The 25,275-nt window shown below is 38.9% G+C and overlaps 1 protein-coding gene across 20 annotated transcripts in view; it reads left to right on the top strand.

The window, feature by feature from the left end:
• Nucleotides 1-25,275, top strand: part of SGIP1 (SH3GL interacting endocytic adaptor 1) — a 199,283-nt gene that overhangs the window by 65,091 nt on the left and 108,917 nt on the right. For all 20 annotated transcript variants that reach the window (XM_032426797.1, XM_032426806.1, XM_032426802.1 and 17 more), the window contains exon 2: nucleotides 21,136-21,199. In XM_032426797.1, the coding sequence (XP_032282688.1) occupies nucleotides 21,136-21,199 (64 nt within the window). The remainder of the gene's footprint in view (nucleotides 1-21,135; nucleotides 21,200-25,275) is intronic.

The raw sequence follows: 25,275 nt of genomic DNA, 5'->3' as shown, positions 1-25,275 counted from the left end.
GAAATTGACTACAGTTTTTCATCCTCCTCCCTTTTACTACATTACTGAACAGAAAATAACAACACAGTAATATGTGTTGGACAGCACTTTATAGTTTGTGAGTCCCCTTTGCATGCATTATCTTATTTGACCTTCATAGGAACCTAGAGAGAGAGCTAGCATCTGTCCCTGGAAAAATATCGCCAAGGTGAGCTAATGATGAAATGCTGAGAAGAAAAAGTTTTAGAAAAAAAGGAAGCCACTTTTCCACACATCAAAGTTACCAAGACTATAAAATTTACTCCTTGAATTTATTACTGGGATCTGGATTTTATCCTATAATATGGCAGAATGGTCTGTGCAAGAAAACCACTAGAATATAGAAACAAAGATTCTGACATTATGAATGACAAAGAAGCCCGCATTTCTGTCATGGGGGTCTCAGACAATGAGATTCCTCCACTGCAGAACCATGTGAAATTTCCAAAATAGTCAAAATTGTGAAATATGGACTATTTTATACAGTATAACTTATTTTTTTAATTTAAATTCAGTTAATTAACATCTAATGTATTATTGATTTCAGAGGTAGAGGTCAGTGATTCATCAGTCTTATATAATACCCAGTGCTCATCACATCACATACCTTCCTTAATGTCCATCACCCAGTTACCCATCCCCTCACCTCTCTCCCCTCCAACAACCCTCAGTTTGTTTCCTATGATTAAGAGTCTCTTATGGTTTGTCTCCCTCTCTGATTTCATCTTATTTTATTGTTTCCTCTCTTCCCCTATGGTCCTCTGTTTTGTTTCTTAAATTCCACATATGAGTGAGATCATATGATAATTGTCTTTCTCTGATTGACTTATTTCACTTAGCATAATACCCTCTAGTTCCATCCACATCATTGCAAATGGCAAGATTTTTTTTTTTGATGGTAGAGTAGTATTCCACTGTTATATAGTAAAACTTAAAAAGAAAGATCATTTTCTAGATTTTTGGTGTAAACCTGAGTCTGAGGCCTTGCTCTACCACTGCTTTTTTTATGTGACCTTGACCAAGTCCATTTAACTTTTCTTGAACCCGTCTCCTCAACTGTGACAAAATATTTTCCTCATAGGACAGTTGGCAAAATTATCATGATGAATATCTAATTCATAAAACTGTCACTACTATGTAACTATAAATGTGAGTTATTTCATTGGATTAGCAAAGGGTTAACTGGTTTGTGTAATCTGAGACAGTCGGATCTTCCTAGCTCAACCTGTAGCCTATTACTTCTAACTATGAGTCATCTTGGGTTCTTCCCACTCCTCAATCCAACATCCATCATTCACTAAGTTTTCCTTTTTCTGTCTTCTAAATAATTTTTTAATCTACTTTTCTCTGCCTCCATTACCACTTTTAGGCCCCCATTATATCTCTTGCCTAGATTGTTATGATGATCTCCAAACTGGTCTGCTTCTAGTCTTCACCACTTAATCCATCTTTCCACTATGTACAAATCCAACCGTATAAATACTAAGAGCCTACATTTGCTTCCTAATAACCTACAGAATGCAGTCCAAGTCACTTAGTGTGGCATGCAGGGCACCCCATGACCTGATCCTTCCTACCTTTTTAGCCCCATCTCCTATCACTGTCTCCTTCTTACTTAGTGTTACTAACAAATAGCAAATTGCTTTTATTTCTCCATACATATCATCCATGTCATCCTTCTGTGACCATGTTTGTGTGGCTTCCTTGGTCTGGAATGTTCATCTCACTTTTTTGTTCCCACCAGACTCTTACTCACATTTCAGGACTCAGATTATGCATATAGGCTGGGACTCTTCTCTGAGTCCCCAGGTTGGGGTGGGTGCCTTTGCTCTGTGCTCTCATGGACTCTAGCTACTGCACATAAGTGTACCCTAATGTCATGCTATACTGAGATCATATTTTCATGAATCTTTCTTACCAATTTAGCAGTGCTCCTCAAAGGCAGAAGCTCTATTGTATTAATTCTGTACCCCAATACATAGAATAATTTCCAGCATATAGCAAGTGGTCAGTAAGCATTTGCGAAAAGTTTTTAGGTATGTTGCTGGAGACAGTTACCAAGGGAGAAGCTAGGGTCAGTTCTGAGCATGACTTGGGAAGACATCATGTGGGCAGGCATTAAAGGTTTTCTTACCTGACGAGGCAATTGCTGTATGACAGTAGCTCCCCAGGTGGAGCCCCCTGGGTAGGGTGCTCTGGATACACAAGTCCTCAGACTGGCTGCTTACCTCATCTCAGTTACCTTGCCCAAGACGTGGAGAAATGAAAGAAGGCCCAGAAATGGCAAGTTGGAAAGTCAAAGAAGGGAAATGGGAAGCCAAAGAAAGCTGAAGAGATATGACCTTTCTAAAACACTTCCCTAAAGAATGGTAATGAGGCTTTGTTTTCAACCTGGACACTTGAAATTAATTTAAGGAGACTGGTACCATAGTCATTATAATAGACTGTGTCTTGAGGGGATATGGGAGGGGGGAGGCAATCAGTCTAGATAGGACAAAACTACTTTGTTACCTGGTGAGTCCAGAGCTCTTAACAAATACCACCAAACAAAGACCAAACAATGACTCATGACCTCTTTAGAGACCAACACAAGCTGATATTCTTGCCATGGCAGTTCATAAGGGCTTTTACATTCAATCTAGAAGGAAATATAGGTGAAAGCTAATTTGCTGTCGGAGGGTGAACAGAAACAGGATATGAAGTTTCCTCATTACTGCCTGATACCACTGATTGTCTCTGTGGTTCAGTTAGCCACGTCTTGAAAGGAATGGCAGCATGAGTCTGAATGCTCCTGGATGGAAGCCCAGTTCCCCAGCTAAGGTTTCAACTGCTTTGTGGCTTAGTCAAGACCATGTGACCTTAGTGTTGGAATCTACCTGAGTGTTCTAGGAGGTGTAGGTCACCTTTTCTCCTCCATGCTTATCTTTTCATCTGGGGAAGCTTTGAAGTTTGTGAAGGCATAGGGAATTTTAAGATACTGGAAGCATGGAGTTAGATCTCATTTTTTAAATAAGTACTTTTAAAAAATATTATATAGTAGGAAAAAATACTAGACTCAGAGTCAGATACAAATCTATTTAAATATTGGTGCAATTTATTAACCAGGGGTCTTAACACAAGTCACATAATCTCTTAGAGCTTCTGGCTACCCACACATAAAATAGTGGATGGATGACACCTCCCCAGTGGGACAGGTTTATGGATTCTGTGAGATAAGATGTGTGAGAGGGCCCGCCATCGTAATTAACACCCAGGAGGAACCCTGTTTTTTCTTTTATTATCACTGCTAATGACTGAGCTCTTTAGTTTCTATTTCTGCTTCTGAAATATATGTGCTTTTTTTTTTTTTTAATCTCCTCTACTCAGTTTTAAAAGCTATGGGTCTAGCAAAAGCACTGTGGCTGTTTACAACAGAAACAGATGGATGACTAGACCAGCCAGAAGAAAAATAGGGAAGCTCCATCAGGGAGACATAACAGAGGGCTCGGCTGATTGACTGTAATTTAGGACATCCATCATCATGGGTCCAAGGACAAACACTGTGAATTCTAAGCCTGACTCAGACTCTGATTCTTTCTAAAGTGTTAAATAACACATTTAATATCTGACGAAGCTCACTATAATGCCTGGCATAGCTGGGTTGTCTCAGCCAAGATCATTTATTATCTACTATTGTTACCCATTAATGCAAAAAAAAATTAATGGAGTTCCTACAGAGAAAGGGAGTTAACTTGTGTCTGTGATACATTTAGGCCGTCTATAAATTCCCAGGAATAGTGCATACAGGGTTGGTAGATATATGTGCATGCCAATATTTTATGGGGAGAGGATCCATAGCTTTTATTAGATTCTCAATGAAGAATGAAGTCTGTGATGAAAAAGAAGTTAAGAGCTGCTGCTACATATAACAGACATTATTTGCTCTGGAGAGACCATTTTCATGAGTATGTTTTTCCTGGAATCCTAAAACCTTCACCCTGATGAAAACAAGCTTGGAGTCATGCATTGTTTCTGTGAACTATACTATCTTGTAATGGGGTTTTTGCTACATTGTTTTCTCAACAGAATTCAAACACATTCCAAGGTCCATTTTAATTTCTACTGAAACATGCTTAAGTTTATAACACTCTTCTCCTAACCATGAACTTTCCCCATCATTCTCTCATATTTCAAAAAACAAAATATCAACTGGTCATCTCAAACGAGTTCCTTGAGGATAAGAAAGCAAAGCTGGGGGGTTTATTACACACAATGGCCAGGTAGTCCAGCAATCTCAATGCATGATTTAGAAATAAAACCTGCTCTGTGCTGGAGAGCACCCTTAGGCAGACGTGAAGCAGCAAGCTGGTTCAGGCCCGGCCCACTGTTGGGCATAGCTGAGTGGCAGAGGATGCCCCATAGTGGTGGTGGGGAGGGGAGGAGTTTGCTGGGGACTGATGGCTGAGAGTATGTGAAGCAAAAAAGCTGAAGTCTCTGTCTCTAGCGCTAAAATAAAAACTAGTAATTCAGAGATAGAAACGGTACATTCTTTCCCCCTTGCCTTCTGATTGTGTGACTGACTCTATTCTATCATAGGGGAGTACTGAAAGGCTTAGGGTGAAGCTCCTACCCTCTCCCATCTCCCTACCCCTCCCCAGGGGACACCCTGTCACAAAGGTGCCTGATCAACCTCTTCAACTTCTTCAGAGGTCAGACCAATTCAAAAGGTTAAGAGTTGGTGGCAAAGGAAGTATTTCATTCCCACATGCAAACCACTGACTTTGTTCTTGCTCTTGTTTTCCGCTTTCCTGAATACAAACATTTTTCTGGAAGAATAATAAACATAGAATGGAGCAGACCATATAGAGCAGATAGTCCCAGTAGTGCTGGGACAGGAGACTAGGGAAGCTTGAGGAGATCACTGGATCTCATGAGCTAGTTTTGCAAGTGCATGGTCAGGGCCCTGTGTGCCCCACTCTCTATCTGCTCAGCCACCCAGCAGACACGCATGTATGCATCAAGAGCACGGGCCTTGGGTCCCGACAAGCCTGCACGTGACCCCTGACCCATCGTTTACTAGCCATGCTGTGTTGGAAACTCGGAGCAGTTCTCTGAGACATGTTCCTCATCTGCAAAGCGGGGATGACTATACCCACATCACAGTGTGTGGCTGTTTTAATGAGATAATGCATGACAGTTACATGGTGGTGTTTAATAAATCCTAGCTAGTCTTATTCCACAGAATTTAATTTTCTAAGAAATATATAGTATTTTTACATATAATATATGTAAAATGTAATATATATTACATTTTAGCAATATAAAAATTAGGTTTTAATGAATTATGTTAATATATATTATGGATATATATTAACATATATTTAATTTGTCTTTAATATATCTGTAATATACATTCTTAAATATCAATATTCTTTTTTTTATTAACATATAATGTATTATTTCAGGGGTAACAGGTCTGTGATTCATCAGTCTTACACAATTCACAGAGCTCACCACAACACATACCCTCCCCAATGTCCATCACCCAGCCACCCCATCCCTCCCAGCCCCCACTACTCCAGCAGCCCTCAGTTTGTTTCCCTAAGATTAAGAGTCTCTATGGTTTGTCTCCCTCTCTGGTTTCATCTTGTTTCATTTTTTCCTCTCTTCCCCTATGATCCTCTGCCTTGTTTCTTAAATTCCGCATGTCAGAGAGATCATATGATAATTGTCTTTCTCTGATCGACTTATTTTGCTTAGCATAATACCCTCTAGTTCCATCCATGTTGTTGCAAATGGCAAGATTTCATTTTCTGATGGCTGTGTAATATTCCATTGTATATATATATACCACATCTTCTTTATCCACTCACCTGTCAATGGACATCGGGGCTCTTTCCATAGTTTGACTATTGTGGACATTGCTGCTATAAACACTGGGGTGCAGGTGTCCCTTCGGATCCCTACATTTGTATCTTTGGGGTAAATACCCAGTAGTGCAATTGCTGGGTCATAGGGTAGCTCTATAAAATTAGGTTTTAATGAATTATGTTAATATATATTATGGATATACATTAATATATATTTAATACATCTTTAATATATCTGTAATATACATTCTTAAATATCAATATTCTTATATTGCTTATGTTTTTTATGCAAAGACCATCAAACGTAACTGAATCTATTTCTGAGGGTGAAAGGAATATTTTCGTAACTACTTGAGACAACTTTAAAAGTGCTTTTTATACGTATCATTGTTTAGAATTCCAATTAATGCCCTATGATCTAATTCAACAAAGCTCTCAGGCACTGTTGTTATGCATTGGGCTGGGAGCCCCAAGATAAAAGCCCTTTTGTCAGCTGAAGAGTGTGATGGGTCCTTTCCACTCTGGCGGCTGCCATAAGACTTCTACTGCTTGGCTACTGCCCTTCTGGTCTGGAAAAGAGATCACTAAGGTTGTTATCTCTGTCCCTAAAACAAGAGGGAACAGGCACTGAGGGAGAGTCTGAGGGTCCCTTCTGCGCTGTGTGTACAAGTGGTAGTACATCTCATTTGTACTAACCTCATTACATACCCAAGTGTGACACCTTCTTTCACCTTTCCTTCTACTTCTTCATTTGTTTTGCTGGTTTTATTTTTGTTTTGTTTTGTTTTTAGGATTGTGGCTGTATTTATGATACATGCTCTTAGATCTAAGTAAAGATTTGTAAGTATTTTTTGGAGGTTCTTTTCTCAGTGATGGGAAAAGTCTTAACTTGAGAACTTCTTGTTTGGTCGCTTCTACCAAATAATGATGGAGAAGGTGATTTTTAACACTTGAGTCTTTGCCTGGCTTGAAACCTTTTTCTTGATCAGTGAATGTTCACCGACTATCTGCTGTGTACATGGCACTGAATTAGATTCACTGATGGGGCACAAGATGAATGACAAGTGGGTCCTATTCTCAAGCAACTTAAAATCTAAAAGAACAAAGATAATATAAACTGTAACATGAGGCAAAAATTTGATAAGTTCTATAGAGAAATCTTAAGTGAAGTTTGGAAGAACTCAAGGAGAAAAAAAATTCAGTTCTGAAGGAAAACTTCCAGCAGGCATCGTCGGGCATTTCTGAGCCAGCTTGAGGATGGGTGGGTTTCTAGTTTGAAGAGAAGGTTGTCTGAAGAGATAGTCCTCCAAATAGAAGCTAACACACAGGTCATGAATGTGCTTGTTTAGGGAATGAGGAGAATTCACCTTTGGTTGCAGAGTGGAGTGTTCAAAGAATAATGATGACAGATGAAACTGGAGAAACACGATAGACCAGGTCCTAAATGCCATGCTAGGTAAGGAGTTCTACCTTCTGGTAACTTCAGAGAAGATTGAATCCCACTGAAATCACTGAGGTAGGCTGTACTTAAACCATGTGGCAGAGGTGAAGAAGGCATGTGCATGTGTTTAGGTGGCCATAAGAACAAAAACAAAAACAAAAAACAAAACTAGAGCTAGCCTCAGTTTTCAAGGGAGTTTCAAAGGAGAAATATCTGGGGCAGCCTGACTAGCATGATGGCAAATTTTTGAATTAAGCATACAATTTCTCTTGTAAATGTGACTATTCCAGAAAGAACAAAATATACTTGCTGAAAGTACCACATAATTAGCTTAATTCAGATTCAGCATTTGGATCTTGGCATTTCTACAGATACCATCTCTAATGACTTTTTTCTGTTTTGTTTTGTTTTCTATTAAAGTCACCTTTTACTTTCCTTCTGTCTTTGAGGTTGTAGTCTCAGAAATTGAAAAGTCTTTTTAGAGTACTTAACAGAAAAATTAATCAAAATGCTAAGCCAAATTTCAGCTAAAAAGGTATGAGTGCTACTGGAAATGTGACTCAGATTGCCAGGGCAATGCTATTCAGCCAAACAGGGGTTCATGACACTAATCTAGACATTTAGAAAGTAATGAGATATATTTAGCATAGAAGTAGAAACAAAAAATATACTCAAACCTAAAACGACATGCTATTTTAGAATACTAGAGAAGATAGATATATAGTTTGTTCTCTCTCTCTCTCTCTCTCTCTCTCTATATATATATATATATATATATATTTACACACACACATACATATTTATATTTTATATTACTACATAGTTACCATATACACACATACATATGCCCACTCATATTAAACAGAACAACAGGTAAAATATATTGGACCCAGGTAAAGCATGAAAGTTTTAATCCAGTGCCCTCTGTAATTCTCTGTATGGCTGTGGGCCTATGGCTTTAATCTCTCAGGGCTTTTGTTTTGCTGATCTAGTACCAAACCAGATGTTGATCTCCACCCTGCTATTCTGTGACTTAATTACCTGTCAGTTGTGCCGTGTTATTTCTTCTTTTTTGTCCTTTAACGGAAGCTGATTAAAACCCCCTTCCAAGAACAAAAACTTTTGGCTTTAATTATGATTTTGGGGGGATGGTTAAAAACCTCAAAGACTTCTTCAACCATTACCTTTAGGGGGGAAAAGGTAATTCAGTAAACCATAACATAGATTTTTATTAATACAAAAATTTTAAGAATTTATCCTGGGATCAGTTTTATATGCAGACTCAATTTTTAGACAATAATGATTGTGACAAGCCATTGATTTTGCTAAGCACATTATGTGCACAGTTTATTTAGCTTTCATAGCAATCCTATGACATAAGATCCATTTTATGGATGAGAATACTGAGGCTGAGAGAGGTGTAAATTTATTCAAAGTAACACAAGTAGCAGGCGGTGGAACCAGTTACTTATGTGAGACTAAAGCTCATGGCTGCAGAGAAGTGATAGTATTTTTCATCCATGCAGGGATTGAAAGAGACAGCTAGCTGACTTCCAAAGAGCCGAGTTCCCTTGCTGCAGTGCAAAGCTGTCGCTGGGCAGTGGCTTTGCAGGCAGGGAGTCCGTTTTTCAGCATCTCTTACATCTAGGTGAGATCATTTGCTATATAAGTCATAGTCTTCTGGTCAATGGTATATAAGTAGAACTGTCTCTTTTCTGGCGGAGGTGGTAACCATATCTGAGGTGACTTTCTCAATCTCTCTTCCTTTTCATGGCAATCTTAGTGGCCATGGCTTAAAGGCGACAGCTTTATGAGATGGAAGGAGCCTAGGTGAACAGATTGTTTATATAAGACATAGAGCTAACAGCACTCCCTGATGGATTGGCCTGTGGAAAGGAAGGGAAAAGAGAAGTCACAGGTGGTTCTTAGGTTTCTAGATAAAGCATCTTGGGAAATCATGGCACTGTTTTACTTGGAGAGGGTGTAGCCCCTGACAAAGGAACTGGCTTGGAAGGAAGTTCAGTTTTCCATTATCCATGCTTCATATGAACATGTGTCATTATCTTGTGAGATTGGTGTAGAGTAGGCAAGAGTTTATGGAATCTTAAAGTGAACATATCCAACAGAAGAAACTGGAAAATATACTAGATGGTTTGTGAAGAGAAATGGATTTTTCCTTCCCTTCTCGTGTTAACAAGGGAAGAGAGGGATCTTACTATTTTCACTGGATTGGATACTTTACTTTTAGATGATATATACTACCACAGTTTACTGTTTTTCAACCCTCAATTAAAATAATAATAATAGTCACACAAATAAATAAGGATACTACTTTCTGCTTGGGTAACATTTAATTTACATATCTGACTCCATTTTCTCATCTAATACAATAATCATGGGAAGCAGGTATTTTTACAGTTCAGGAAGCCGAAGTCTGGAGAGATTAACTGATTTTTTTTCAGCATCACACAGCTGGTTAGTGGTAAAGCTAAAATCTGATTTTGAGACTGATTGCAAATGTAACAAAACTGTGCGGAGTTTGAGTTCAGGAGTTATGGAGATTTAAACAGAAGGCTCTTAATTAGTTTGAATCTCAATTAGGATTATCAAAAGTAATATATTTACACACTGTCACAAATGGTAAACTCTTAAGAAGTAAAAAATGTCCAAGAATTCAGCTGTTCTGGGGGGCGCCTGAATGGCTCAGTCGGTTAAGTGTCTGCCTTCGGCTCAGGTCATGATCTCAGGGTCCTGGGATCGAGCCCCACACCGGGCTTCCTGCTCAGTGATGAGTCTGCTTCTCTCTCTCCCTTTGCCCCTCCCCACTGCTCTTGCATGCTCTCTCTCTCAAATAAATAAATAAAATCTTAAAAAAAAAAAAAGAATTCAGCTCTTCTGGCAAATTAAATACTTTGGTTTGAGTTTCCATGTCAACACTATACTCAAATATTAGTTTTCAAATAACTAGTATAGCATACTACTTTTAACACCAAAGAATACTCAGTGTATTTTGTCTTTTGATGATCTAGAAAACACTCATTTATTTCGCATATCATCATGACATTAAACAAATTAGTTACTTTTGGAGCTTTCTGGAACTAGGTAATAGATGATGTTACTTTTCTTCTCAAAGGCTTTCAATGGCTGCCCATTGCTCTTAAAATCTAAAGTCCTTTAACTTGACCTTCCAGAACTTGCATGAATTGGCCGCTGACTTCCTCATCTTATGTGACTCTTCACCTCAAACACTGCACAATTATGCATATATGTCACACTGATGAATAGATAAGAAAGAGCTAAAATGGGTAGCAGCTACTTCACTGAAGGTGGGTGTTTTCTGTTTTAGTAACAGATCTGTGATCTCACATAATTCAAGGGTAATATTAGGTACTGTATCCCTAGCCCAGAAGAGTCCCTGGCCCATGATAGATGTTCGACAGGTTCCTATTCTATCAACCCCTGAATGAGAAGAGGAGGAGATCTGATAGTGATCACAAACATGCTGGAGCTTGCATAATGGTAGGCACTGAATAAAAGGCTAGAGTTATATCCCTGCCCAATACTGGGATATTGGTGAAGAGAATACTGACCAATACGGAAAAATTACCATTTTGAGCTTACTAGGTAAGTATGAGGACCTAGAACCAGAGAATTATTAGTAGAGTAACAAACATCAGTATGAATGTTTGGAATGTAAGATTTATAAATAAAAAAAGGGAGTAATAATATGACCATTTAGCCATGCTGAGGGGATTGCTTGAGAAATCTGCAAGCCTACCAGTGGTTAATTTCCCAAGAGGGTTAACTTGATATTTTCTGCCTCCAATGAGAATAGACAAAAGGGGACCAGGTTTTCATTGCAACTTGATAGATTTATGTTATCCCACAGGAATAATTTCATGACAATGAACTTTTTTATCTATTGGGATTTATAGCCAAAGAATGGATGGGTGGGAGGATGGATGGATGGAGGGATGGAGGACAGGTGAATAAATACATGGATAATCATTATCATTATAAATCTTCCACATGCATCCCAGAGGCCTCTAAGACCTCTCAAAAGAACTTAGAGCTAAATCCTATATTTAGTTCCCCTTTGAACCTTTTTTTGGTGCTTGTTTATCTGATAACTGATCTTATTTTTTTTAAACAATCTCCATGTTTATATATTTTTAACTTTTTAAACCATTTTTATTCCATTTTGGAAGTAGGCTTCATGGATTCTTACTACACAAAGTTGGTTCTTAGCCTATGAAGTGTTGAATCAGCATCACCATGTAAATCTCCTTTCCCCTTGTCCATCTCTGTGCCTCCACCTAGTAGGTTAGAATTAAACAGCAAGAATTCTATGTAGGATGTGTTTCAGCTTTCTTTTTTAATTCACCTTTGAAGAATTTAATTCAGAGCACTAAATGGTACACGTAGTAACAACTTAAAGGTTTTTCCAAAGTACTTGCTCCTTCTGCTCTGACTGAAATATAAAAAGATAAGGGCATATGAAAAGGATTTCTGTTATTGTCCAGGTTGTTTTCTTTTGGATTATTTTCTTGTTGAAAATGGAGTGTTTTGGAAATGAAATGTGGTGAATTACAATTTAATTGAATTTTTCTGTTTATGCCTGAAAACCAGAGTCCATCTGAGCAGGATCATTAGCTTCAATTTAGTCTACATGTCAATGTCAGGCAGGGGAGGGACTGGAGATGGAAGGTGGAGAAGAGAATCAGTGAATGTGGGGAGAGAAAATGAGAGAGAAGAACAGTGAATAAGAGGGAAACCATTTTACAGAACAAGATTCTCATGGAACAGGTCAAATTAATTTCACTAGTGTTTGCAGTGTTATTTTCCAAGCAAAGTGTGTGTTTCTCATCCTCAGGGTGGGAGCAGGAAACTCCAAACTCGATATACCACTAATCCAAGTAGAAGTAACATTGGCTTATTTTCAAATCACACTGAGAAGACCAGCTGATTAAGTCTGTAATAGACTTGCATTTAGTAGAGGCTTCATCAATGCTGTATTTTTCTGCTACAGAAGATAGTTGTGTTTCTTTAAAAGACTGTGAATCTTTTAATCCCCTTATTTTTTGTGACAGATGTTAGTAAATTACATTTCTTGAGCCCAAGTTTGGTTTTGTTATTAAAACTGTAACCAGGGGCACCTGGGTGGCTCAGTCGGTTAAGGGTGTCTGACTCGATTTTGGCTCAGGTCATGATCTCAGGGTCTGGGATTGAGCCCTGTGAAGTCAGGCTCCGGGAGCTCACTGGGGAGTCTGCTTGAAGATTCTCTCCCTCTTCCTCTGCCCCACCCCCTGCTGGCGCCCACATGCGTGCACTCTCTCTCTCTAAAAATAAATAAATAAATCTAAAAAAAAAAAGCTGTAACCAAAGAAAACTCAAGATTTTGAAAATTTGATTATTTTTTATTTTTTATGTATTTTTATTTCTAAAGGAATAGATCTACAAATCAGGCATTTAGTTGCTCTTATGTAATCAGTTAAAATGGCTGATTTTCAATTGCTTTTTAACTATTAAAACTAAGAAAGGCAAGAGAAATCTGCATAAAGTGGTGCACAAGGTATTTCGGGTGTTATACAGAAGTTTTACTCCCATTTTAAAGTTTACAAAAAGCTTTTATGATACATAGCTGAGAAAAGTGAAACTCAGAGAGGTTAAGTTACTTGCCCCAGGAGGCAGAGAAGATATTTGAACCCAAGTCTTTCAGAGCCCAAACCTCCTACTTTTCAGTATAACTATATCTGCTTCCCATGGATCTTGCTACTTAAATCTTAATGGAGGCTGTTCACCTGCTTAGAATTCTTCCTAATTCTATTCACCTCCTTCATTCCATTCATAATAGCATAGCAAACACTAAGCCTTTTTGTGGCAAATCTGTTCCATGACCATCTGCTCTTTAACATTTTCTTCCATGTCACCAAAAGGTCAAATATTTCTTAAAAAAAAAAAAAGTTATCACTGTTTTTAGCTCCTTGAAATTCTTAAGTGCCTTCTAGCAAACTCCATTAACGTGAACTCTCACATATCAACTCTGAATTTCAAGGTGCCATCCATCTCAGACCCTTTTGCAATCTAATACTAATGGAGTATATTATCAGGATGCACATTTCTCCCAATAGGCTCAGCTTGCTCAGAATGATGATGGGGTACCATCTTAGTGTTTACTAAGTACAAAAAACACCTGGATTTCCTTTGAGTCACATGAAAATGAAGGTAGAACTTTCAGCTCAAAGGACACATGCCCATCAATTTAGACAATTTTGGTTAGAATTGCAAATATGTAGAGCAACCAGCAAACATTTGCTGAGTGACTACCGTGTGCCAGGCACTGCTAGACACTGAACTTGACTTTTCATATTTCCTGGTACTCGCTTTCATTAAGCAGTTCCCATAACTTAGGCAGTAGTCTACGCACTGAAAATCACAAACATCATAAAAAATCCATCTGACCTCTATCTTAACTAGTCTTATATTGTTCTGTAAGACCCTATGACAAAGAATCTGAATTGGATTATAGTACCTATATTTAAAACTTCGAGGAAGAGCTGGTGTGCAAAGCATCTTAATCTTTCCTGACAGAAATGCAGTGACCATCGTAATGAATAGATTTTGCCAGTCTAGGGTTGCTGTCAATATGGGGCATTATGCCCAGGGCAATTAAATTTGCCTGTTTTTTATTATTGAGACCAAATGCTTGGCCTGGGTTCCTGCAGAAAATAAATAATTCCATTACATGGGATTCACCTTTGAGTAACCCTCCAAGCTGATGAAGGCTCAAGCTGAAAATTTACATTTATTACCGAAATAATCCATTTAGCGAACATCTATTGGGTCTCCTTATGTTTACTGGGCAACATACAGAGATTTAAACATGCAAAATACAGTCTTTATGTTTAAGAAATGTACATCCTAATTTTCCTAAAAATGTCTTTCAATTTTAAAAAATCGAGTTGCTTTTTGTTTGTGTTTTTAATAAGAGAACAAAATGAATTGTGATGACTGACACAAAAGATATTCCAAAGACAGGAAGAGCGTGGATTCTGGAGTCAGGCAGAAGGAACTCCGAAATGTGGTCTATCAGTTACACCTGTTACTCCTCATGTCCCCTGGTATAGAATCAATACAGTAATAGCTCCCACCTTACAAGGTTGTATTGTGCTAAGATAAAGAACTTCCTGGCATATTTCCTAAACCCTTGTAAGTGCTTAATAAATTACATCTATTCATTTTTATTTATGATATGGTTTTGGGCTAAATTGAGTTTCTTGAATGTGCCATTATGCACATTCTTCACCTAAAAATGTGGTGAGATCACAGCATACCCCTCACCCCAAGTATCTATTCAGATTGGTCCATCCTGTGTAGTTTGGAGCTCCTTCTCCTTCCCTACTACTTCTATATACACAAATGAATATCAGAAAACTGAACATCAATGGAATGTATATTGCAAACCTCAGAAAAAGTCATTAGTTTTTGTTTTAATTATTATACAAACTTCGAGGTTGTTAAACTTTTTTTTTAAACAGTTCTAAAAAATTGTTAAACTAATATTGATGGTGCATTCAGCACGTCCCAGGCATTGCTCTGGATACGACAAGAATCATCCTGACCACCCTGTGAGAAGTTGCTTGGCTTTAGAGTCAAACACGCCTGGCTCAAATCTTGGTCTTATCGCTTGTTTGTTTAGTGATGCTGGAAGAGGAACTTAATTACTTTGAGTCTGTTTCTTAATCCATAAAATAGGGGGTTGGTAATACCTTCGAGGCTTGTTGAAAGGGTTAGTCTGTGTAAAGTGCTACGGACATACGAGGCACTCCGTGAACAAGGGCTAGCTGTCCCCGCTCTTAGTGATTGCAGATGGGGAAACTGGGGTTATCCCTCCAAGCCTCATGTGCTGTGAGGACATAAACCTTACATTAAAAGTAACACAGTGTGTCTTCGATTCTCTGTAAGTTTTGCTGCAAATGACAGCAAAACTGGGGTTTGATCCCAAATCTTTGGATTCCAAATTCTATGCGTTCTCATCCTTTCCACTGTGTCTCCTGCTTGTGTTTCTGGGAGGCATCGTCTTCAGGCTCCTGGGGAGATACCTGAGGGAATGATCTGTGTTCCTCTATGAACTGTGTTTTACGTACCAACCCGAAGTGGCTGTCACTGCCACCGCTCCTCCTCATGCGCCTTCTTCCAGACCGATAGGTCACTCTAGAGCCGGCTTCGGGCCCAGGCCTTGCCCTGTCCCAGCTCTGCTCAGAAGCACTGTTTGGGGAGAGGTGGGAGTGGAAGATGATCTCCAAAGGTAGTACCTTTTCAACAATCTCACAGGCCATATGCTTCTATGAGTGTTTTAACCCGATGAAGAGCTATCAGTGAAAGCAGGGTAAACAAGATTGTGAAATGAGTAAAGAAGGTAATCAAAAAGTAATGCCTTCAAAGGAGCTCTCTCTCCCAACAATGAAATACACAGACTGTGCCCCCCTTACCCCGGCAGGCCCACCCTCCCCCAATGTGAGGACTTGGCTTTGCCCTTGGCTCCTCTCCTCTCTACTGCACGCACCCCAGATGTCTACCCATCTCAGCCCCTTTACGTTAGCTCAGGTGATAAGCCAGTAGCTGTCAACGTGCTGATAGGACAGTGACCGTTCGGTGTTCAGCCTCTCCTTGTCGTAGTCCTATCCTCTAGCAGTGGAAGGGCAGGAATTCTGGACAAGGACAGAAAGGAGGGGGTCAATGACAGGATTCTCCACTTATATTCCCATGTGGCCGAACAGCATCTCTGGTTAAGGCCAGCAGTGTGTTCTGTGTGGCTGGCCCTCAGCTCCTGCCTAGAGGATTTTCATACCTTGATGTCTCCTTTTCTGGACTCAGTTCCAGGACTGTTGCCTCAACTTGTCCATCTATAGAACCAGTCTTCATTTTTAGGGAGAGAAATATTTCAAGAGGGGTTAAAAAAATAAATAAAACAGAAGGCATAAGACCAACCAAGCCAAAACCCTGGAGGTTCTTTTGAGTATCAGAGTTTGATGTTTGACCTTAAATTAATATAGAGTCCAAATTGTTCTTTTTGGAAGTTCCCTCTGAACAATTTTGTTTTCGTAGCATTTAAAGGCTCAAATTCAGAATTTAGTATTTGTTTAATGAATTCCTATAGAACAGTTGTACTTGGGAGAAAAAAAATGGATAAAGGTAATTTTTTTCTGCTGTACTATTTCTTCTTTATCTACAGAGTTGTATAACCTTAAAGCCAGGAAGTTCTAAGGTATCTCGATTTTTTTTTTTAAGTTATCTCAGGGAAGTTTCAGAGAAAAACACTAGTAAACACAATTTGTGTTTTAAATTAAAAGGATTTTTTTTAAGTTTAAACAAAAGACTTTCAAACTTTGTGGACCTGTCATAAGAAATATATTTTACATGTGAGTAAACCACACTTTATTTATCCATTTATCTGTTGCTGGAGAATGACTTCATTAATTTTTTTTATTATTGAAGTACAGTTGACATACAATATTATGTTAGTTTCAGGTGTGCAACACAGTGACTTGACAATTCCACATATTATGCAGTGTTTACCACAGTAAGTGTTGTTACCATCCTGTCACCATGAGAACTATTTCATTTTAAGGGGAATTTTATTCAGAAAATGATTGTAAACTAAATGATCGAGCATTCCTTTATAGGTTTAATTGCATATGTATAAGTGGAGCCTAAAGGCTTTTAAAGAATTCTGACATCTATTTATAGAAGCCTGAGTATGAGACGAAGTACTATATATTCAGAAGCTCATGAGATAGTATTGGGCCTGACCTATAGATTCAGGGTTCATTTATGTACAGATGGCAAGTGAAATCGTGTAAGTGCATGAAATTGCCCCAGGGAAAGGGTGTAGGGGAACCTAGGACAAAGTCCTGAAGAATTTCAACATTTGGGGAGCAATAGAGGGAAAGGAGCCTCCAATTTCTTCCCTGGAGATGGTGATAATAAAACCTAACCTAGGCAACCATCAGGCTCATCATCATTTGGGAAGAAAACACCTCCTACTTTTTCACATAAATGAGACAACAGATGCAAAGCAACTGGTGCTTGGCCCATAGGTAGGACCTCAGTAATGATAGCTAATAATATTGCAGTGATGAAACTTCTTCTTATTCTGTATTTTGTGTCTGTGCTATCACTGTTGTCAATTTCTGTGCCCATTGCTTTATTTTATTATCTGGTAACATCATATCTAGGACTGCCTATTTTGAAATGAGCTTTCCCACCCTCTTAAAAAATCAGACTATTTTTAATTTTGTTGTTGTTTCCAGACTTGACTAGCTCCTCTCATGACACCAAAGGAAACTAAAAGAAATCTAAATTAGGTGGAGAGGACTAGAGGCCCAGGCCAGACTTCGTCTGTGGCTGATCCAAGACTGCATTTCTGGATGCACAGAGGAGGATGTTCTCATTCCACAACATGGAAGAGAACAGTTGTAGCCCAAAATCATCAGGACAACAAAATTCTTTCTCTTAATATCTCTTTGTTTTGATATTGACAAGGGAATAGTTACTTCATTTCTCAAAAACAAGTGATTTTTTTCCCTCCCATTTTTGTTAAAAAATAGTTGACAAATATTCAGGACCCAGCCTACAAACGATTATGCTGTAGAAATTGACTTTAAAATTTTTATGAAGTTCTGGAATCAGAAGTGGAAAATCATTGGCTATAGTGTTTTTGAAGCTTATTAGATTATCAGACATAATGTCTTGAACTTGTTATTCCTAGAAGATCTTTGACTATTATTATTCTCTTTTGAAAAATTTCTTTGAATATTTTTTAATGAACTCTCAAAAGTCAGGACCACACCTGGACATTCACTTTTAACACAGTTGGTATGATTGTTTCTTCCTAGATCTTCTCAAGGAGTTGTTAAGATATGAAGAACTTCTACATCTCATTACTTTGTTTGCTTTAGTCTTTCAGAGTTATCTTCATAATTTCCTAAATTTTTCAAATCTTTCCATTCCTCAAGGGTGAAAATATTTCCAATGTTTTCTTTTATTTGACATTTGATTAGTTCTGTTTTTCTGGAAGGTCACATCTTTGGTGTATTCCTCTATATATTCCATATATAGGAATGTATTCTAGGTACAGGAAATACAACTCTCTGTGAAATTAAAATTACAGATTGGCATAGCATTTTGTGAAAGTGTACAAATTCTTTCATCCTTTATTATTGACTGATTTGTTATAGACTGAGAGAATGAAATACAAAGAGATATAACTTGTATTAAACTACACACTTAAAAATCTTTCTGGGGGCGCCTAGGTGTCTCAGTCCGTTAAGCTTCTGACTCTTGGTTTCAGCTCAGGTCATGATCTCAGGGTTGTGAGATCGAGCCCCACGTTGGGTTCCACATTCAGTGCGGAGTCTGCTTGTCCCATTCCCTCTGACCTTCCCCTCACCCCGTCTTTAAAATAAATAAATAAAATCTTTTTAAAAAATGACACTGGAAATGGACTTTGTCTCCTGAATCCTGATCCAGTGCACTTTTCACTGGAAAATGGACAATTCTTTGATGTTCATGACCTAGTTCATATTGACCGTTGTCCAAATTTGGAGGTCAAAAACAGGACAGAGCTTATGGAAAACTATTATTGCCTGTCTGTTTCTAATTTAATACAAGAATTACTGGAATTTTTGTGTATTTTCTGATCTATTTGGTAGAGCATGCTGCCTCTTATCTCATGGTCAAATTACAGAAAATGAAATGACTTGAAAACATAAGATAATAATAGCATTTGTTTTATAGTCCTATAAAAATCAGTAGTGATTGGTGAAATATAGCATTCTTTGTAACCCCAAACCTGAATTAGAAGCATGGAGAAGTCAATTAAGAGACCCGAACCCAAGGAAAATTATGAGAAGAAAATGATGATTGTCACTATGATATTTTGTTCCTATAAGGGGATAAGGCAATTAGAGGTAAGAAGGAAGAAAGTTTTTAACAATTCAAATTGAAAATGAATGAGGGGAAGGTATTCCTAGATATTATGGGTGGGTAGTTTTAAATGTCAATAAGTTTTCCTATAAAGTCATGTGAAGAGTAATGAAGTAGAGCTTAGCTTAATGTGGGAAGAGATTTTTTTTAAACATTGATATTTTAAAGACCTAAGCATCTTAAACGGAATGACTATTAAAATGCAAAATTAGACTGAACAGAGGCATTCTGGGGATTATATATGAGTAGAATCCTAAGAGCCAGATAATGAATGACTCAGATAATCTGAGCGGTTTGGGCTGACTCACATGTTTTGGAAGAAGATGTCATCAAGTCTCTGATTCTGTCAATGTTTTTCCCTTTGTTCCACCTGTTAGTGCCAAACAAACCCTGAAATTCAGGGACTTTTCCAGCTCCAATTTGCCAAAAAGACTTTCCAAACCACCAGTAACAAGTCTAAGGTTTTTTTTAAAAAAATATTTATTTATTTATTTAAGAGAGAGAGAGAGAGAGAGTGCTGGTGCACAAGCAGGGGGAGGGACAGAGGGAAAGAGAGAATATCAAGCAGACTCTCTGCTGAGCGTGGAGCCCAATGCAGGACTCAGTGTGGGACTCAGTGTGGGACTCAGTGGAGGGCTTGTCTCACAACCTGAGATCATAACCTGCGCTGAAATTAGGAGTCAGACACTTAACCAACTGAGCCACCCACACGCCCCAACAAGTCTAAGGTTTTGAAATATATAGGTATTTAGTATATCTGAATAATACTAAGAAACACAAGTCACATATGTAATTATGGAACATGCAGGAGATAGGAATCCCAGATAGAGCCTTGATAGGATAGGAATGGAAGAACCAAGATTGGGTTTGGTTTGTCTAAGATGTAAGAAAGGAAACTTGTTACCCCAATACTGCCTGAATGATGCTTCCTGGAAGATATTTTAAATCCATAAATTTTATCTGGCACCTGTACTAGGTGTAGGGAACATACAGAAGGGATCCTGGCTTCTGCCCTAGAAAAGCTCACAGTCTATGAGGGAAATTGACATAAGAACTAAGTGGAACATTTTGATATAATACATCTAGGAGCAACATTTTGGGAGAAGGTCACAGAATTGTCAGTTTCTTACACCACTAGGATTTCGAGGCTCTCACAGAGGAGGTGGCATTTGGCTGGGCCTTGAAGGATGATTTAAAGTTCTAAATATCTAAATAGGAAAAGCACTTCAACCAGAGGTAAGAACCACATATGGAAGAAAGAGATAACTGGAGTATAGACGTTGGGATATGCTCAGAGAGTGGTTAATAATCAATCTCGTCACAGGATTGAGGAAGTAAAAAAAGATGAGTTGGGAATGTGGGACACAAAGGTGTGTCTGATCAGTGTAGCTCTCTTGTTATGGTTTACATGACCTGTGTCTTGGAATTATCCTAGTCTCAGGAATACATCTCACCCAAAAATTGCTATTCATCTAAATCTATGATTTGGTTTCTTGGCAAAAGACCAATTTGGTGATGAATAACAATAATCTAAGAAAAGCTTGCAATCTTTTCTATATCTGGCCCTGATCTCCTTTCCATTCTTTATATTCTTAGGTTGCTCAGAGTGCTAAGAACTTACAGTGCCGAGTCTTTGATAAACATCTGTCGAAAATAATAATGAGTCATATGCACGTGCACACACAGACACATACATACAAATGAAGAGATTTCCATTGCTTTTTGAACTTTCAAATTTAACTGGTGTGTTGCAACTTTAAAAATATCATTCCCTTGAATGTTGCTAGGAATGTTCAAATAGAAAATAGATTTCCTTGACCCTTTGTTGTTTTCCCACAGGATTGAAAAAACGTACAAGGAAGGCCTTTGGAATACGGAAGAAAGAAAAGGACACTGATTCAACGTATGTACTTTGGGAGAGCACAACTGCTCAGGAGCAGCTGAGGGACCACACGTGGCTGTGTGGAAATGCAGATCTGGTGTGGTCAGCTGCACATCAGAATAAAGAGCCCATTAAAACCCTTATTTGGCTAGAATCCCTGAAAGAAAGTTAGAAAATGGGGAAGTCAACAGTTCTGTGGACACAGGTGAAACCGAAGAGGGCTACCTTTATTTCTCACCTTTAGCTTTTCATTCTGTACATTTTTATCATGCATAAATTTTAGCACAAGATCCAAAACCTGCTCTGTGTCTTTGTCGTCCAAGAACTCATAAATCATGGGATAAAACATCTACCATACCAAAGAAATACCTTTCACATAACAAAATGTGATAACATAGTTGAAATGCCTCGTATGGTACCTAGAACTTAGAAATGCTTAGTAAATGGTGGTGGACGCTGGTCTGATTCTTACTAATACAAGTTAATATGTGGTAAGTTCTTTATGAGCAATTAAAAATGAAATTTCATGGAAATTTGAGGGTGGGTAAACTCATGTTTGGACAGATGATCAGTGAAATCTCGGAGAGGGAGGAGCCTTGACTTTGGACTTGGGAGAAGATGAAGACATGCATCTCATGCAAAGGGAACAACAGCCAAAGCAGAGAGGTAGAAAAGTCAAGTAGGTATTGAGGACAAGATAGCTAGAACAGTTTGTCCACCTGATGGCTAAAGGGGAAGGTGGGGATGGGAGGCAAAGCTAGGAAGGACATCAGGGCCAGATAGAAAGGTCTTTAAGGGCCAGGCTGAGGTGTCTGGGCTTCCTTCCTTGGGCAAGGAACAACATGGAAGCCTTGAAGGTTTTAAACCAGACAGTGCAAAGAATTTTGTAAGGGGAGGAAGCTATTTTTTTTGCCTAAATCTCACATGTTAAAATCTCCTGTTCTTACCTTTTCTTTATGCTTTTCTTTTGACAAATAATTATTTCGTAGAAATTACATTTACCCTAGTTTTGCAAATTTTTCAAATGATTGAATTAGGAATGTATTTCTGAGAATTATATAATCTCCAGTAGTTCTTAAGAAATTGCCATTGTCTAAAAATCAACCAACCAGAATTGGTGATGGTATTTTCACCAGGAGCAGAAGACTGGGGCTCTAGTTCCAGCGCTGCCCATAGCTCCTTGGCCTTCGGGAGCGATTTTCCTTTCCTGGGCCTCAGTTTACACTAGATGGAATCTGATTCCCCTAAAGGGCCAGACACTGTATCAGTTCATCTGTCAGCGACATCTGTCGTCACCTATCATGTGCCACGTCTTGTGTGGGACACTACTGAACACATCTCAGGAGAACGTCATTAGCAAACACCAAACCATTTTTCTTTGAAGGCAGTGTCTGTAACGGACCACACATAGTCTCTGCTGTGTGAAGAAAGTTCAAAAGGAAAAAAAAAATCTCCCTCAAAAGGGGAAAGGAGTCAAATAACCTCCCCAGGGCAGGCTGGGCTAATTTGCAAGTGACCAAAGCATTGCTCTTCATCATCATTTCTAAGGGTGTGAAGATAAGGAAGTTATTCCTCATGGCTTTGGGTAGACACCCCATATCTCTCTGAAGCACTCCATCGAGACATGTGCTTGTAGAATCCTAACCATCTCTTCTTAACTTCTTATCATTTGAGCGCCCCAGCTTACTTATATCATAGCAAATTAGCCATCAACTAGTTCCACCAGCCATGATGGTCAAAGGACAGGCTGTTTAGTGTAAACCTTTGCTTCTTATGAACCCCTGCTCCCTAATTGGGTCATACATCATTCTTGCAAAAGGCTGGGAAGATGTTCCGGCAATTTGCTGTCCCTTCAGCTTTAGGCAATGCTTCTGTTTGCCTGCAATCATCGAAAGCTTGTTGATGCAAACTGTTCTCAGGGCTGTCGCAACCCCGTGAGGGTTGCCAAGCAACCTGCTACTGTTGGGGCCAACTATAGCTGATTGAACCTCCTTAGATAGACAGTGGGCTTAGGACCAGAGCTTCCTGATTTGATCATCATTACAGTGTCTGATAGAGGAAAGGAGAGAGCTGGTGCTAAGTGGCAGGCGCTGTGCAGGGTATTTTCTATGCACTGATATCCTTTTTAATCCTCACAGTGATTCAATAAGGTCAGAAGTAATATCTCAATTTTAGAGATGAGAAATCAGTGCCAAAGGGAATAGGTAACTCTCTGAAGACTATATGGAAAATAAGACTTGGAGCCAGTATTCTAGTCCAGCATCAAGTGCCCATTCCTTATCACCCAGAAGAAAAGACTAGATGGGCAAAATTATCATCAAGACCAGTACCAGAGTAAAGAGAAGCGGCACTGGTTGCAAGGGGTAACTGACACTTCTTAAAATAGAGACAAAGGGCCCATGATAGATGATTAGTTTTAAAAGAGAAGTCAGGAAATATGAGGAGTCTGCTGTTAAAAAGAAAAAAAATATTTAAAAATATATCTAAAACTTCGTAAGAGGGGGTGAGGAAATGAACTGAAACACGTTCAAGAGTCTGAGACTGCTAATATCGCTCTACTCCCCATCCTAGGTCAGATTGTATAATAATTTTATTCTAGATAACATTTCATGAATATTTACTATATTCTAGGCACTATTCCAGGCTCTTCACTCCTATTAACTCACTGAATCCTTTAATAGGCCCATGGGGTACATGCCAATTTCATGACTATTTAGTAGATGAGGAAACTGAGACACGAAGGGGTAAAACGACTTGCCCAAGGTGAGGCAGTTAGGCATCTAGGTTGATTGAATCCAGGCAGTCTGGCACCACAGCCAGTGATCTTCACTGCCACTATGCTAGCAAGCACCAGCCCCATCCCATCAATGGTTAAGACAAAGGCAGAACAGGACCCAGTGCTGCCATGTACAATTACAGTGTTTCTGATTCAAATTTTTGAAATGCCATCCTTATAGTTGCAATATGCATGAGGTCAAGTGGCCTCTCATTTAAATCCCCTATGGATATACCCTCGTACCTGGACCAATAGTGGGCAATGCCACAGCCAGGCCTTTCTCCAGAGCCTGGTCTTCTCTACATCTACGACTTGATGCCTGCAGAGACATCCCCACGAGGATCAGTGCCTTTGGATATATCCTACCCCAAAGTTGATGCGATCACCTCTCTCTCAATTCATTTAGCACAGGTTTACTATCCGAGTAAGAAGTGCTCTTTTTTTTTTTGTGTAGTGTATAGATCTGAAAAGCAAAAGCTGGTTTTGAAGAGTGTGTCGGTACCTTTTCTCTGTGCTTTCTATCCAACCTGGGCTTATTGTGGCCATGGTAACCCACTGGATGTACTCGCCTGTCTCAATCTTTTTATGATGAGCATGTCTTCATTATTTCCATCCCCTGATTCTAGTCTAGTGCCTGGCCCATTATAAGCACTCAATATTTGTTCAGTGAATTATAACTTTTATCAATTTTTATCTTCCTACCTTTCTATTTAGGTGAAATTTCTTTGAACCAACTAATTCCCATAGCCAGGTCAACTTCCAACGGTCTTTTAATATCTGGGTCCTCTCTGCTTCTAGCCCATGTGTCACTGATTCGCCTCTGCATCCACATGGACACAGAACTGGTTATGAAAAATGATGTACCCCCCCCACGTGTTTTGTAATCCAAATGGAATATCCTGCTAAATTTGAAGGGGATGTTAGTGGGAAAGGGGAATCACATCTTGGAGCCCAGAAGATGTGCCAACCACTCTCTGCATCTCTCTTTCTTTCTCCCTCTTCCTCGCTCCCTCTCCTCTTTCCTCCGCCCCACCCTATGAATCAATAAGGAATGTTATTACCTGGTCCCACATCCTAAAGAACAGTTTCAGCCACATTAAACTCCACAAAACTTCAGAGTTTACCTCAAGCACTCACTAAATTTTTCTTCCAAACAATGCAAGTCCTCATCTAAACATAATTCTGATCTCCATGTTAATAGAATGACATTTTTCTAGCTCCTTACAGAGTGAACTAAAATAAGAAGTTATAAAGTGACGGTGATTACCTTCTCACTTCTCCCTTCCTCTGGCCCCTCCTTCAGTTTCCCAGAGTAACAGTC

Source organism: Phoca vitulina, unplaced genomic scaffold, assembly GCF_004348235.1.
Source record: "Phoca vitulina isolate PV1807 unplaced genomic scaffold, GSC_HSeal_1.0 scaffold2, whole genome shotgun sequence".
Lineage (NCBI taxonomy): Eukaryota > Metazoa > Chordata > Mammalia > Carnivora > Phocidae > Phoca > Phoca vitulina.
Note: the sequence above shows the minus strand (reverse complement) of the source record. Positions and strands in the feature narration are given on the sequence as shown.